Here is a 13,895-nt window from a genome sequence, read left to right as displayed (position 1 = left end):
TTTTTATTGTTAGATGCAGTGTTTCCTGTAGTTATGCAAAGATTTGGTTTCAAAAGCAGTCACAGTAAACTATTTCTTATGATTTTAAATCTGCATTGAACTTCAGATCAATCTCAAAGTAAAAGGCGGTACTAAAGTCTGATTTTGTGGTGGATGTGTTCAAATCTGATCATCTTAATTCAAGTACAGCGCTACTGTAAGGTTAACCCTGCATGGTGTAAATGTTTGAAAATGAAATTTAGAAAAGTAATCAAAAAGAAATCAAAAGTAATCAGTTACATTACTTTAATAAAGTAATTGAAAAAGTTACACTACTATTACATTTTAAATAGGGTAATCTGTAACCTATTACATTTCCAAAGTAACCTTCCCAACACTGAAAATGAGGCAGCGTAAGGTATTTTTAGGAACATATTTTTCTGTTTTTCAGTGGTTTATCTGTACATTTTTACCTGCATATTCACAGACGTTTGAGATCAGAAACATCCCAGTTCTCTACCTTGGTCCGAAGGGTTTAAATATGAGCAAAAAACCAGAAGCAAACAATGAGCGTCAGTAAAGGGCAGCGGATGTGTTTGCTTTGCAGGAATACAGACAGATGAATAGCATGAGTCAGTGAGCCGCTGTTAATGCCACCGCTGCTGCGCTGGCTTTCACAAGCACACACATCTCCATTTCTATGGATTTCAGCGAAAAGTTTGACTCGAAACTCTTTAAATGCCATTTTCGGTGAGGCTTTTTCTGTTTAGGCTTTTCTAAGCCGGTGGCTAATGCTAAGAAAGATGAATTGACACTTAACAGGACTCCTTCTATTAAAGGCCTCGTGCTTTGATATTTTTGCAAGCCGACACTCATTTTCAGAAAATGAAATATTATGTCTTAAACCCTGTTCGGATGGGATTAGTTTAGCATCCTTACATAACAGCCACATCCAGACAATAAACACTTCTATCAAGGAAATCGCAGGCGTTAGTAATTTAATAATGGTCATAATTATAAACTAATCTGGGCTCATAACATTGCTGGTTTGACTTCAGCGTATCACAGACTGGCCTGGTGAAAAATGATCGCTATGTTTCCACATGGCTCTCACACTTCTCTGGTTTGTCAGTGTATTAAGTGCGCTTGTTGACACCGTCGAGCTCTGTGAGTGATAAAGCACATTCAGAAGAAGAGAAGCGTTCCACTGGAGTTCATTCACTCAGTATAAAACTGCTGTCATTTACTCACTACAGTATAGTGTACTCAGGAAAAAAGGTACAAAAGCTGTCACTGGGGCGGTATCTTTTCAAAAGGTGCACTTTTGTACCTTATTTGTGACCCTGGAGCACAAAACCAGCCATAAGGGTCAATTTTTCGAAATTGAGATTTATGCATCATCTGAAAGATGAATAAAAAATAAGCTTTCCATTGATATATATTTACAAAATATCTTCATAGAACATGATCTTTACTTAATATCCTAATGATTTTTGGCATAAAAGAAAAATCTATAATTTTGACCCATGCAATGTATTGTTGGCTATCGCTACAAATATACCCCAGCGACTTAAAACTGGTTTTGTGCTCCTTTTAGCTCTAAAGCGTAGTACCTTAAAAGTACATATTTGTGCCTAAATGGTGCATAATAGCTTTTGCAAAGGACAGCTTTTGTACCTTTTTTTCTGAGAGTGTATGATGTTACAAAACACCAAAGGGGTTTTGATATAAATATAAATTAACACATACATATCTGTAAAATAAATAAAAAATGAAAGAATAAATTGAAAAAAATCTAAAAATAAATACAGAAAATAATGAATAGTGATACAAAAATGTACTTAGGACTAAATTGTATTACAAGTAATTTTTCCTGTAATTCTTTTCTTATTATTAGATTTATTTATTGATCATTTCTGCAGGTTTGGTGCTCCATATCACAGCAACAAACAGGAAAATAACAGTGTTAATGTTGTAAAAATTAATCAGTTATGAAACAAATTCAATTTCAACTGGAAAGCAGCTCTAAATGATTGAGTTAAGTGTTGATTCAACTCAGTTCAAGGCTGCAAAGTTGATTAATTGGGAAGTTAGTTTCAGTTTCAGCTAAAGACGACATTCAGAGCAATTCAGTTCAATGTTGATTCAGTTCAGTTCAATAAGATTGTAGATGTTGTAAAAATTATCAAGCGGGAAACAAAATCAAATTTCAGTTGATCAGAAGTGACATTTATAATGTAACAAAAGATTTCTGTTTCAAATAAATGCTTTCAAATGCATCAAATTATTTCAAATGTAGCAAATGAATTAGAATGAAGGATCATTGATTGATGATGCTGAAAATGTAGATTTGGTCACAGGAATAAATGACATTTTAACAGATATTCACATAGAAAACAGCTATTTTAAATGATAATAATATTTCATAATTTGTTATTAATAATTTATATATTTATTTTTTTTAAATAATGATTTTGTTTGTTTGTTTTAAATCACATTTTTATTATATATTGTTGTAAAGTTCATCAGTCATGAATCAAATTCGATTTTGCCTGTAAAGCAGCTCTACAAACGATAATTCAGTTAAAATTTAGTTATATAAATATCAGTCGTCTTTTAAACCACTAGTGCACTATATTACAAGTCTTCTGAATTCATATGATGGCTTTGAGCTCGTTCTCTTCAAACCTCGCTTTTAGCCTTAGGCCTCAAATCTCATTCGAAGCTTGGCAAGTCTACTGGATAACTGGCTTTGTGTTTTGAGCACAGATGATGACAGACGTTTCATTTCTGACTGAACTATTGGAGGTGGATGTGTTGTGCATGTATTTACTTCTCAGCGTTTGGCTTGGATTTCCCTCTGCCCTCTCCAGATCCGCTCATGTGGACCTGCAGTTGGCAGATGATATCCCAGAGGAAATGTGAGGAAAGTGGAAACAAACACAGGCAAACTTGACCTAGATGTTACGTAAGAATAGAGAACACAAGGGTTGGAGAAAGCCAGCTATTTGCAGAGGTTACAAAGGCCAAGAGAGCGGCTTCTGCTGGAGCTGTTAAACATGCTGACCCTGATGTTGTCCGCCTGCAATTATTCTGCCATTATTTATGTGACGGGGAGCTCTGCGAGGGGGCCATGAATCCTGGGCAACCGTGAGGTGTGTTTGTGCCGCTCTCCCGCGACAGACGGGAGTCCCCCGAGAGAGACGGTCCTCCCGCTGAGCCCATAGTAATGTATTTGCCTGTTGTTTGCACTCCGACCATCGCGTCCTGCTTTATCATTATAATACAGTTTGTTCCAACAATGCATTTATATGCTCTTATCACCAAAAACTGTTTTATTCAGTATAGATGCATTAAAATGATCAAAGGTGTTACACTGATAATGTAACAGAAGATTTAGATTTCAAACAAGTGCTGTTTGTGAACATTCTATTCATCAAAGGATCCTGAGCAAACAAACGTATCAGATGTAGCAAATGTGTTAGAATGATTTCTGAAGGATCATGTGACATTGAAGACTGGCTGCTGGAAATTCAGCTTTGCCAATACAGGAATACATTATATTTTAAAATATATTAAAATAGCAAAGAGTTATTTCGAATTGTAATGATATTTCATATTATTATTATTATAATAATATTGTGATAATATGATTTTTAAATGATTATTTATTTATTTAAAATCGAACTTTTTATTTTATTTAAAAAAATCTATTTATTTATTTAAAATCTAATATTTTATTATTTATTGTTATATTCTTTTTATTATTTGTTATTCTAAATTGTATTATTTATTGCATTTTTTATTCTAATTATTATTATTTATTTGAAACATATATTAAATAAATATTAAAAATGAGAATAAAATCACTAAAAGGAATACATTATATTTTAAAATATATTAAAATAGCAAAGAGTTATTTCGAATTGTAATGATATTTCATATTATTATTATTATAATAATATTGTGATAATATGATTTTTAAATGATTATTTATTTATTTAAAATCGAACTTTTTATTTTATTTAAAAAAATCTATTTATTTATTTAAAATCTAATATTTTATTATTTATTGTTATATTCTTTTTATTATTTGTTATTCTAAATTGTATTATTTATTGCATTTTTTATTCTAATTATTATTATTTATTTGAAACATATATTAAATAAATATTAAAAATGAGAATAAAATCACTAAACAAAAATTTAAAAACAATTATTTTTTTTATTTTATTCTCATTTTTTTGTATTATGGTATTTTATTTTAATTTTTCGAATTTATTTTTCATATAGAATTTTCTTTAGTTATTTATTTATTATGTTAATCTATTAATTTATTTTAAATCTAATTATTATTACTTATCTATTTTATTCAAATTTTATTAGATCAAAATTTTATAATTTACTATTTATGATTTTAATCAAAATTTTATTTATTTATTTAGTTAGTTAGTTATTTTATATATATATATTTTATTTATCCATCCATCTATTTTTACACTGATTTTTATCAAATAAATGCAGTCTTTGGTGAGCATGAAAGCTGTACAACCAAACTCATTTTCACCTTGTATGTCCTCTTGAAATGTGTTGCAAATATACATTTACAGAAGCGGGCATCATATTGGGGATCATTTCTGAAACAGGAGCATATTGTGCATATGGTTCAATAAGCCATTTTCAGAAATTCCTCCCGCTCGTGTTTCAGAAATGTTTGAGGTTCACGTGGTGTTTGATATTAAAAGTCACTGCTGAGTTTTTGTCGCGCTAACTGACCTTTCTCTTCTTTCTCAACAGACTTTTATAGTACTGAACAAAGGGAAGGCCATCTTCCGGTTTAGTGCCACATCTGCACTCTATATTTTTAGCCCTTTGCATCTCGTTAGAAGAGCATCAATAAGGATTTTAGTACACTCATATCCTTTCTGCTGCCGCTGAAGGTGACATGCTGAGTTCTGCACGTCTGCACTGATTGTGAATGAGTGTTTATATACGAATATTACAGGATTTCTGAGGCTTTGTTGAAATATATTTTGCATTTTTGAAGTCAAGAGCTGAAATATTCAGCAAGAAACAATAATGCATGAAGTAACTGGCTCAGAAAAACACAAATGATCTTGCTAGTCTCAGCAATGAGAATACATGGAGAGCAAATGGAGAAAGTCTACAATCAAAGCCAGAGATTTCTCTCCAGATTCTCCCAAAAGAAGATTATTTGAGCCATTCAATCCACAATAATTATATAAATTACACTTTTTATATACATACATACATACATATATAATTCAGCTCTTTGCTGTTTTGCTATTTCAGCTATTTGACTGAAAATAAAACTACAACCATTAAAATCAACCAAAAAAAAAAACTGAAACAAAAATAAAACGTAATATTAATGTAATATAACATATGTTAAAATGTTAAAATAATTAAAAAATATATATATTTTATTATTTTTTAATTTTTTTCAACTATTTGCCAAAGCAACATTTCTCTTTTAGTTTAACTTGAAGAACTAAAAAAAAGAGAGAGAGAAATACATATGAAAATCCCTGACAAAAACTGAAAAAATTGAAAATCTAAAAATAAAACTAAATTGATTTTAATCTCAATGATACTAAAATAACACTGTTCCAGACTTCTGTGCAATGTGACACGATCACAGCCAATCAGAATACATTTGATGTTTAGCGTCCAGCCAATCAGATTCCACGGTGGGCGGGGCTACTCAGTGCAATGCTGCAGAATTAGAAAACAGCTGAGCAACAAATCGTCCTCACTGCATTATCACATTGCCTCTAGTTAAGACACAGTGTTACTCTATGCCAAATATCGACTCTTTTGTGAGACTTTTTAGAGAAACATCTGGTACAAAGTTGAACGCTGACAACCGTACAGTATAACAGCGATCAGCCGCTTTCTGACATTCAGAGGCTATGCCAAGAATGAGGCATGTTCAGATGGCTGTGTTTTTATCCCAGAGCACTCCTGCTAAAAATATCCGGCGGTGTTCAGAGAGACGGGCTCGTGGACACTTTGCTCTTGTGCCGCTGATAAGCAGGTGAAGAGGGTTGCGCTGGAGGTGTTTCGCCGGTCGACTGCGCCTCCGCTTCACCTCACACCCAGCCGCCCGATATCAGCGTAAGTGGAGCCTCGTCTGATATAAAGCTGACATACTCCGCTGACGCACTGTCTAACGCAGGCCTGGTCAAGCCTGTGGATCAACACGGATATGAGGGACCCCCATCCTAAAATATAAATGTGACCCTGGAGCACAAAACCAGTCATAAGGGTCAATTTTTCGAAATTGAGATGTATGCATCATCTGAAAGCTGAATACATAAGCTTTCCATTGATGTATGGTTTGTTAGGATCGGACAATATTTGGCTGAGATACAACTATTAGAAAATCTGGAATCTGAGGGTGCAAAAAAATCAAAATATTGAGAAAATCATCTTTAAAGTTGTTCAAATGAAGTTCTTAGCAATGCATATTACTAATCAAAAATTAAGTTTTGATATATTTACGGTAAGAAATTTACAAAATATCTTCATGGAACATGATCTTTACTTAATATCCTAATGATTTTTGGCATAAAAGAACAATTAATAATTTTGACCCATACAATGTATTGTTGGCTATTGCTACAAATATACCCCAGCGACTTAACACTGCTTTTGTGCTCCAGGGTCACAAATTGTGAAAAAATAAGAAAAAATTCTGTCGTGGCAGAACTACCAGGACTGTGTGTTTCCCAAAAGCACCGTAAGCCTCAGTTGATCGGAGCTCCATTGGTTTCAGTGGGTCTATGATGTACTTTAGCTTACGGTGCTTTTGGGAAACGCAGCCCGGGACATTTCCTTCAACCCTAAAACATAACACATAATTCAATGCGTAAATCAAAATATGTGGAAAACACCAGTGAAAAATCAACACTATACATTGGGCCATATATTTATAATCTATATTTAGATGTTTAGAATATAATCTATTATTAGCGTTGACATAACATCATGTTTTTTTAATACCCACTGTAGTACTGTTAGCTGTGTTATTTATTTCAATTTCAATTGATTTATTTTCATTAAAAAAATATTGAATTATAATCTAATCATTTAATATTTATTCAATTTATTATTACTATTGTTATGTTATATATTTATTTAAAATGTTTTTATTATTTAATTTAAATTTTATTTAATTTGATCTTAATCGATTTTTTCTTTTTATTTGTTTATAGTAATCTATTTATTTTAATTTGTATTATTTATTGATTTTATTCTGATTATTATTTATTTTAAATTGCATTTACATTTTACATTTACATAAATCTAATTTATATTATCTATTTGTATTGTTTTTATTTATTTAAACTCTTTTTATTGCTCATTGATTTTAATCTTATTTTTTATTGTTCTTTTTCCGTTCAGGACGTCTTTGTTCGCCATCACGACTCGCTCTGGAAACGCCAAAAGCAGAGGCACAAGGGAATAATACATTTATAGGACTAAAGAACGAATCTTTAACCTTTTAACCATAATTGCACTCATTACTGTCCATTTAAAAGCCATCGAGTGGAAATTGTCCACGCTCTGTCTATCAATCCGTCAGCATCAGAAATAAAAAGAGAAAGCATCCAAAGGCCGTTCACAGGTAAAAGTTCATTAAACGGCGAGATGCTGTAAAGCGCTTGATGTTTGGAGGTTGTGGGCATAATTAGTGTGAATTACATTCATACACGGATGCCTTAAAGCGCTTCTTAAAGTGTACGAAGACCAAAATAAAACATGGTAGGTGTTCTTCATTAAAGCACTGTATTTCCAGTCCCACGATCTGATCACAGAACTGTAATTTTCAGCGTCATGTGGAAGAAAAAGCGGCTGTCATTTACTGATACGAGCTTTTAGTCCTTCATTAAAAACCTGTAATCAAGCCCTGTCGTGAAAACATCCATCATCCTGATGTACAGTATGCATAAGATGGAGAAAGTTTGAAATCTCTATGATCTCTTACACTTTACATGTAATGAACTGTTCATTAAATAATCACTTATAGAGTTTAAATGACAAAATAATTCCCATCACAGTCCTCTCATATTAATATCTTCTATATTTCGAGTTATATTTTGAGTTATTTTAGCACATCAAGTTAAACTAAATGAAAACGAGAAATGTTGTAGCTGAAATAAAAATAAAATAATTGTATTAAAATTAAATAAAATTATATATATAGATAGATAGATAAGATAGATAGATAAGATAGATAAAATTAGCATTCATTTTATTTATACACATTTAAAAAAAAATGACAAAAAAAAAATATAAAAATACAGCAAAATTACAGTTTTGTTATTTTATTAAATATTAAATGCATGTATGTATGTATGTATATATATATATATATATATAAATTTTATTTAATTTGATCTTAATCGATTTTTTCTTTTTATTTGTTTATAGTAATCTATTTATTTTAATTTGTATTATTTATTGATTTTATTCTGATTATTATTTATTTTAAATTGCATTTACATTTTACATTTACATAAATCTAATTTATATTATCTATTTGTATTGTTTTTATTTATTTAAACTCTTTTTATTGCTCATTGATTTTAATCTTATTTTTTGTTTTTATAATTATTTATTGATTGTTTGATTTTATTCTGCTTTTATTATTTATTTTATTCTAATTGTCATTTATTTATTTGAACGTATTTATTTTAAATCTATTTTTATTAGTCATTTATGGATTTTATTATAATTTTTTTATTTATATTAATCTATTTATATATTTATTTACTTATTTATTCATTCATTTTAAATCAATGTTTTATTTATTTATTTTAAATCAATTTTTATTATTTATTGATTATTCTATTTTTCATTATTTATTTGAGTTTTTAAGTCCATTTTCATTATGTATTTATTTCTATTTTTTACTATTAATTTAATTAATATTGTTACTTAGTTAGTTTAATTGTATTTTATTATTATTATTATTATTATTATTTTTCTCTAAACTTTTCCGCTCTCTCGTGGCCCTCACTCAGACGCTAGCAGAAGTGTGCTAAGGGCCACCTGTGACGACTCATAAGTGTTTGTGCGATGCATTCGATCGGTTCAGGCGCCCACACAGACGGCACACATCCGAGCTAATAGCAGATTTCCCGCGAGAGCCGGAGCCAGGAAACATGTTTGATTAAGCAGCGGCACAAGAGCGCATTCATGCGACGCCTTCGGCGAGAGAGACCGCTCAAGTGATTGAGCTCATTACTAAAATCTGAGAATCAGGCGGCGATCAAAAGCGGCCTCTCTGAGAAAGAAACAGCCATAAACATGTCCTCGGATGACACGGAGACTCCGGAGGATTTCCCCAGAGCTGTTGTTGTGTATCGCAGGCATTTGATTGTCACAAACAGTGCGTTCGGAAGATGGAAAGTTTCCAATGACAAGAAATGTGTCTGTTCACACTGAAGGCGCCAGTCTCAGCCAATCAGAACATGTTTGATGTTGAATAAACAGCATCAGGATTTTGAACCAATGAGATTTCACTGTGGGCGGAGCTACCCAGCACAACAATACAGAAATAAAAACCAAACAAAACGAGCGAAGAAATGTCTTTGCTCACCGCTTCTCATGATTGTGGCTGGGAATGAAAATAAATAAATTAATTAATTAAAAAAAAAATAAATCTGTATAAAATAACATAGACTTAATGTAGATTAAAGTATAGAAATTATAGATTAAAAATTTAAATATTTTATTACATTAATATACATAAAAATTATCCAGACCATAATTGCGAATTTAACTGCAACTTGTAAATGCTGGAAATAATTTCCACTAATTGTCCACTTAACTGCAAATGTCAGATTCTATTGGATATTTAGTATTCATCATAAAATTCCCAAACGTATCATTCACATGTCAGATCTGGGCTATATTCTTCGGTAGCTTTTGAGATGTTCTTTTTCCGTTCAGGACGTCTTTGTTCGCCATCACGACTCGCTCTGGAAACGCCAAAAGCAGAGGCACAAGGGAATAATACATTTATAGGACTAAAGAACGAATCTTTAACCTTTTAACCATAATTGCACTCATTACTGTCCATTTAAAAGCCATCGAGTGGAAATTGTCCACGCTCTGTCTATCAATCCGTCAGCATCAGAAATAAAAAGAGAAAGCATCCAAAGGCCGTTCACAGGTAAAAGTTCATTAAACGGCGAGATGCTGTAAAGCGCTTGATGTTTGGAGGTTGTGGGCATAATTAGTGTGAATTACATTCATACACGGATGCCTTAAAGCGCTTCTTAAAGTGTACGAAGACCAAAATAAAACATGGTAGGTGTTCTTCATTAAAGCACTGTATTTCCAGTCCCACGATCTGATCACAGAACTGTAATTTTCAGCGTCATGTGGAAGAAAAAGCGGCTGTCATTTACTGATACGAGCTTTTAGTCCTTCATTAAAAACCTGTAATCAAGCCCTGTCGTGAAAACATCCATCATCCTGATGTACAGTATGCATAAGATGGAGAAAGTTTGAAATCTCTATGATCTCTTACACTTTACATGTAATGAACTGTTCATTAAATAATCACTTATAGAGTTTAAATGACAAAATAATTCCCATCACAGTCCTCTCATATTAATATCTTCTATATTTCGAGTTATATTTTGAGTTATTTTAGCACATCAAGTTAAACTAAATGAAAACGAGAAATGTTGTAGCTGAAATAAAAATAAAATAATTGTATTAAAATTAAATAAAATTATATATATAGATAGATAGATAAGATAGATAGATAAGATAGATAAAATTAGCATTCATTTTATTTATACACATTTAAAAAAAAATGACAAAAAAAAAATATAAAAATACAGCAAAATTACAGTTTTGTTATTTTATTAAATATTAAATGCATGTATGTATGTATGTATATATATATATATATATATAAATAAAGAGAGAGATACAGAAACATCAAAAATAAAAAAATAAAAATAAAAACATCAAAATTAATAAAACTAACAAAAATTAAAATCAAAACAAAAAAAACAGAAAATCTATTTAAAATAGAAACAAATTCTAAATATTAATAAAAATGTAATTCTAAATATTATAATCAATTTCTAAATATTACTTGTAAATATTCCAAATAAATATTTGTTTATTAATAATAATAATAATAATCTAGTTAATTATTATCATTAAAATATATTACAAATATATATATATATATATATTTAAAAAAACTATAATAAATACATAACATCGAAGCTTGTTTCTTCCAAAACAGAAACATTTTTAGCAGTAAAAACAAACACAAGTTAATCATTAGTCATACAGTAAGAATATAGAACTATGAATGTGGAGCAGCTGTGATTATTTGATGAGAAATGTTTGAGTTGAGATTTCTGATTTAAAGACTTTAACAGGTCTGAGCACAGTTTGAGACATTATTAATTATTACGGAAATAATTTATTCAGGAGAAACATCTGAGAAGCAAAAGTCTTCATTTGCTCTCCATTTGATCCCATTATGGGCTAGGAAAAAATAAATATTAAAGAGATTTCATTATTTTTCTATAGGAAAAAAACAATAATGTTCTTGTTTTTTTCACTGTTTTCCTTAACCGGTGCTACTTTATTCAGTCTTTTCATTATGTGCACTATTTTGACCAACTGCTGCTTCATGGCCATGTCTGAACCTGCGCAGTGGGCCAAATACGTCGAGTGAGTATCGCTCTCGTCTTCTTCTGCAGCGTTCCTGTCTCTTACAGCTCTCTCTCTCTCTCTCTCAGTGTACTGACCTCTGACCTCTGACCTCTGACCTCTGAAATGTGCCCTATTTGTTCTGATGTAAAGCTTTGCAGGGTGTTTGTTGGCTTGTCAACTTCAATTAGCAAGTAAGTTAATGATCTGACTGCAGCTTTGCCATGCGGAATGAACTCATGGTATGGATGTCATAAACCAGCACCAGAAAGATTCATTAAAGGGAATGTTGTCAAAGAATAAAAAATGTGATTAAAAAAAAAAAATTCTTACATGAATTTGGACAATACAATGATTTTTTTCTCTCTCAAAAGAACATGGGTTAAATCTATTTATCTATCTATCTATCTATCTATCTATCTATCTATCTATCTATCTATCTATCTATCTTATCTTATCTTATCTTATCTATCTATCTATCTATCTATCTATCTATCTATCTATCTATCTGTCTGTCTGTATCTGTCTGTCTGTCTGTCTGTCTGTCTGTCTTTCTATCTATCTATCTATCTGTCTGTCTGTCTGTCTGTCTATCTATCTATCTATCTATGTCTGTCTGTCTGTCTGTCTGTATCTATATCTATATCTATATCTATATCTGTATGTATATCTGTATCTGTATCGGTATCTGTGTGTCTGTCTGTGTATCTCTCTCTCTCTCTCTCTCTCTGTATGGTTTGATGGGTTGCCTGTAATAAGCGTATCATTCTCTCTCTGTGTCGTTTTGCCGGGTCTTCTTCAGCTCATATATCTCTGTGTCTCTCTGCTTGTGTGTTTGCCGCGCTCATGTGCAGCTCTCGGTTTACTCATCGTCCAGTCGTCTGTCAGTTGATCTGCTTGTCTGTCTCTGGGTTTGTCTGTCCATCATCTCCAGCTTCAGTAAGGGCCGCAGCACGCCAGCAGAAGTCAGCCCATGCGTACGTACATCCCACCGGATAGAGCGGATTTATCCCATGTTTTCCCACTCAGCTCACACAGTTTGCCGTATTGAGATGAATGTGACCTACAGTGTAAGTGACTGTAGGAGACGAGAAGCACGCAGTGTGTGCTCGTAGAGAAGCACGCAGACCTTTAATGAAGACCTGCGCCGGCCTCTGGACGTTCTGCACCGTGAAACCAGCGTCTGATATCTTCATGTCAGGAGGTGTTGTAGCACGTAGCATGCAATGACAACACCTGTTTCTGAAACGAGCGAGAAGTCGTACCTCTCAGCACTTATGAAGGCAAACCCTGAGATATAGACAACAAATTTATAGTGTTACAACAAACACAACGACCCCACTTTAGTCACACTTTAGTCACACTTACAAATTTGTGAATGTCTTTGCTATATATAAGTATTACTTTAGCATTATTTATATATTAGTATAGTATTTATTCATATTTTGAATTAGCTTTTATTTTTAATTTTCAGTTTTCATTTTAATTTTAGTTAAAATTTTTGTAATTTTGTTATGCGCTTTTGTAAGTTCTATTCATTTTTGTCATTTTTTAAAGTCTCTTTTTCACTTTAATTTCGTTTTATATCAGTTTTAGTTTAGCAAGTTTAAGTTTTGAATCTATTCATTCATACATTCATTCAAATATTTCTAAATAATTTCATTTAATTATAAATAATTACACATTTTAATTTAAATATAAATTATAAACTAACTATTTAATCTTAAAATAATTGTATATAAATATATTATTTTATTTTATTTAATCTAGTTACAGTCAATTTCAATTAATGAAAATAGTTTTATTAGCTTTTAATAGTTTAAATCATATATATATATATATATAACATTTTTAAATAAATTAATTACAATTAATTACAAATAATTTCATCATTATTATTTATAAATTAATAACTTAATTTATAATTACGTAATTTAACAAATAATTTAATTATTATATAAAATTATTAATTTAATACTCATTTATTTAAATAATTGTATATATTATTTTATCTTTTATTTCAGTAAAAGTAATTTCAGTTAATTGCAATTAAAACAAAAAATATTTTTAATAGTTTTAGTTAACAATAACAACACACACACACACACACACATAAATGATAAAATGACTGTATATATATATATGTGTGTGTGTGTGTGTGTGTGGAAAAGGCAGATTGTTGACTATAAAAATAAAAATCC

General features: G+C 31.0%; 1 protein-coding gene across 1 annotated transcript in view; it reads left to right on the top strand.

Annotated features, from left to right (window-relative positions):
- The window catches only part of LOC107676826 (sodium channel protein type 4 subunit alpha), a 226,579-nt gene that overhangs the window by 38,904 nt on the left and 173,780 nt on the right, over positions 1–13,895 (top strand). The window contains 2 exon segments of the mRNA XM_074186965.1: positions 4,777–4,895; positions 11,626–11,715. Coding sequence (XP_074043066.1) covers positions 4,777–4,895; positions 11,626–11,715 — 209 coding nt within the window.

The sequence above is a fragment of the Sinocyclocheilus anshuiensis genome, unplaced genomic scaffold (genome assembly GCF_001515605.1).
Source record: "Sinocyclocheilus anshuiensis isolate Anshui unplaced genomic scaffold, SAMN03320099.WGS_v1.1 scaffold184, whole genome shotgun sequence".
Lineage (NCBI taxonomy): Eukaryota > Metazoa > Chordata > Actinopteri > Cypriniformes > Cyprinidae > Sinocyclocheilus > Sinocyclocheilus anshuiensis.
This window is presented reverse-complemented; position numbering and strand designations above follow the sequence as displayed.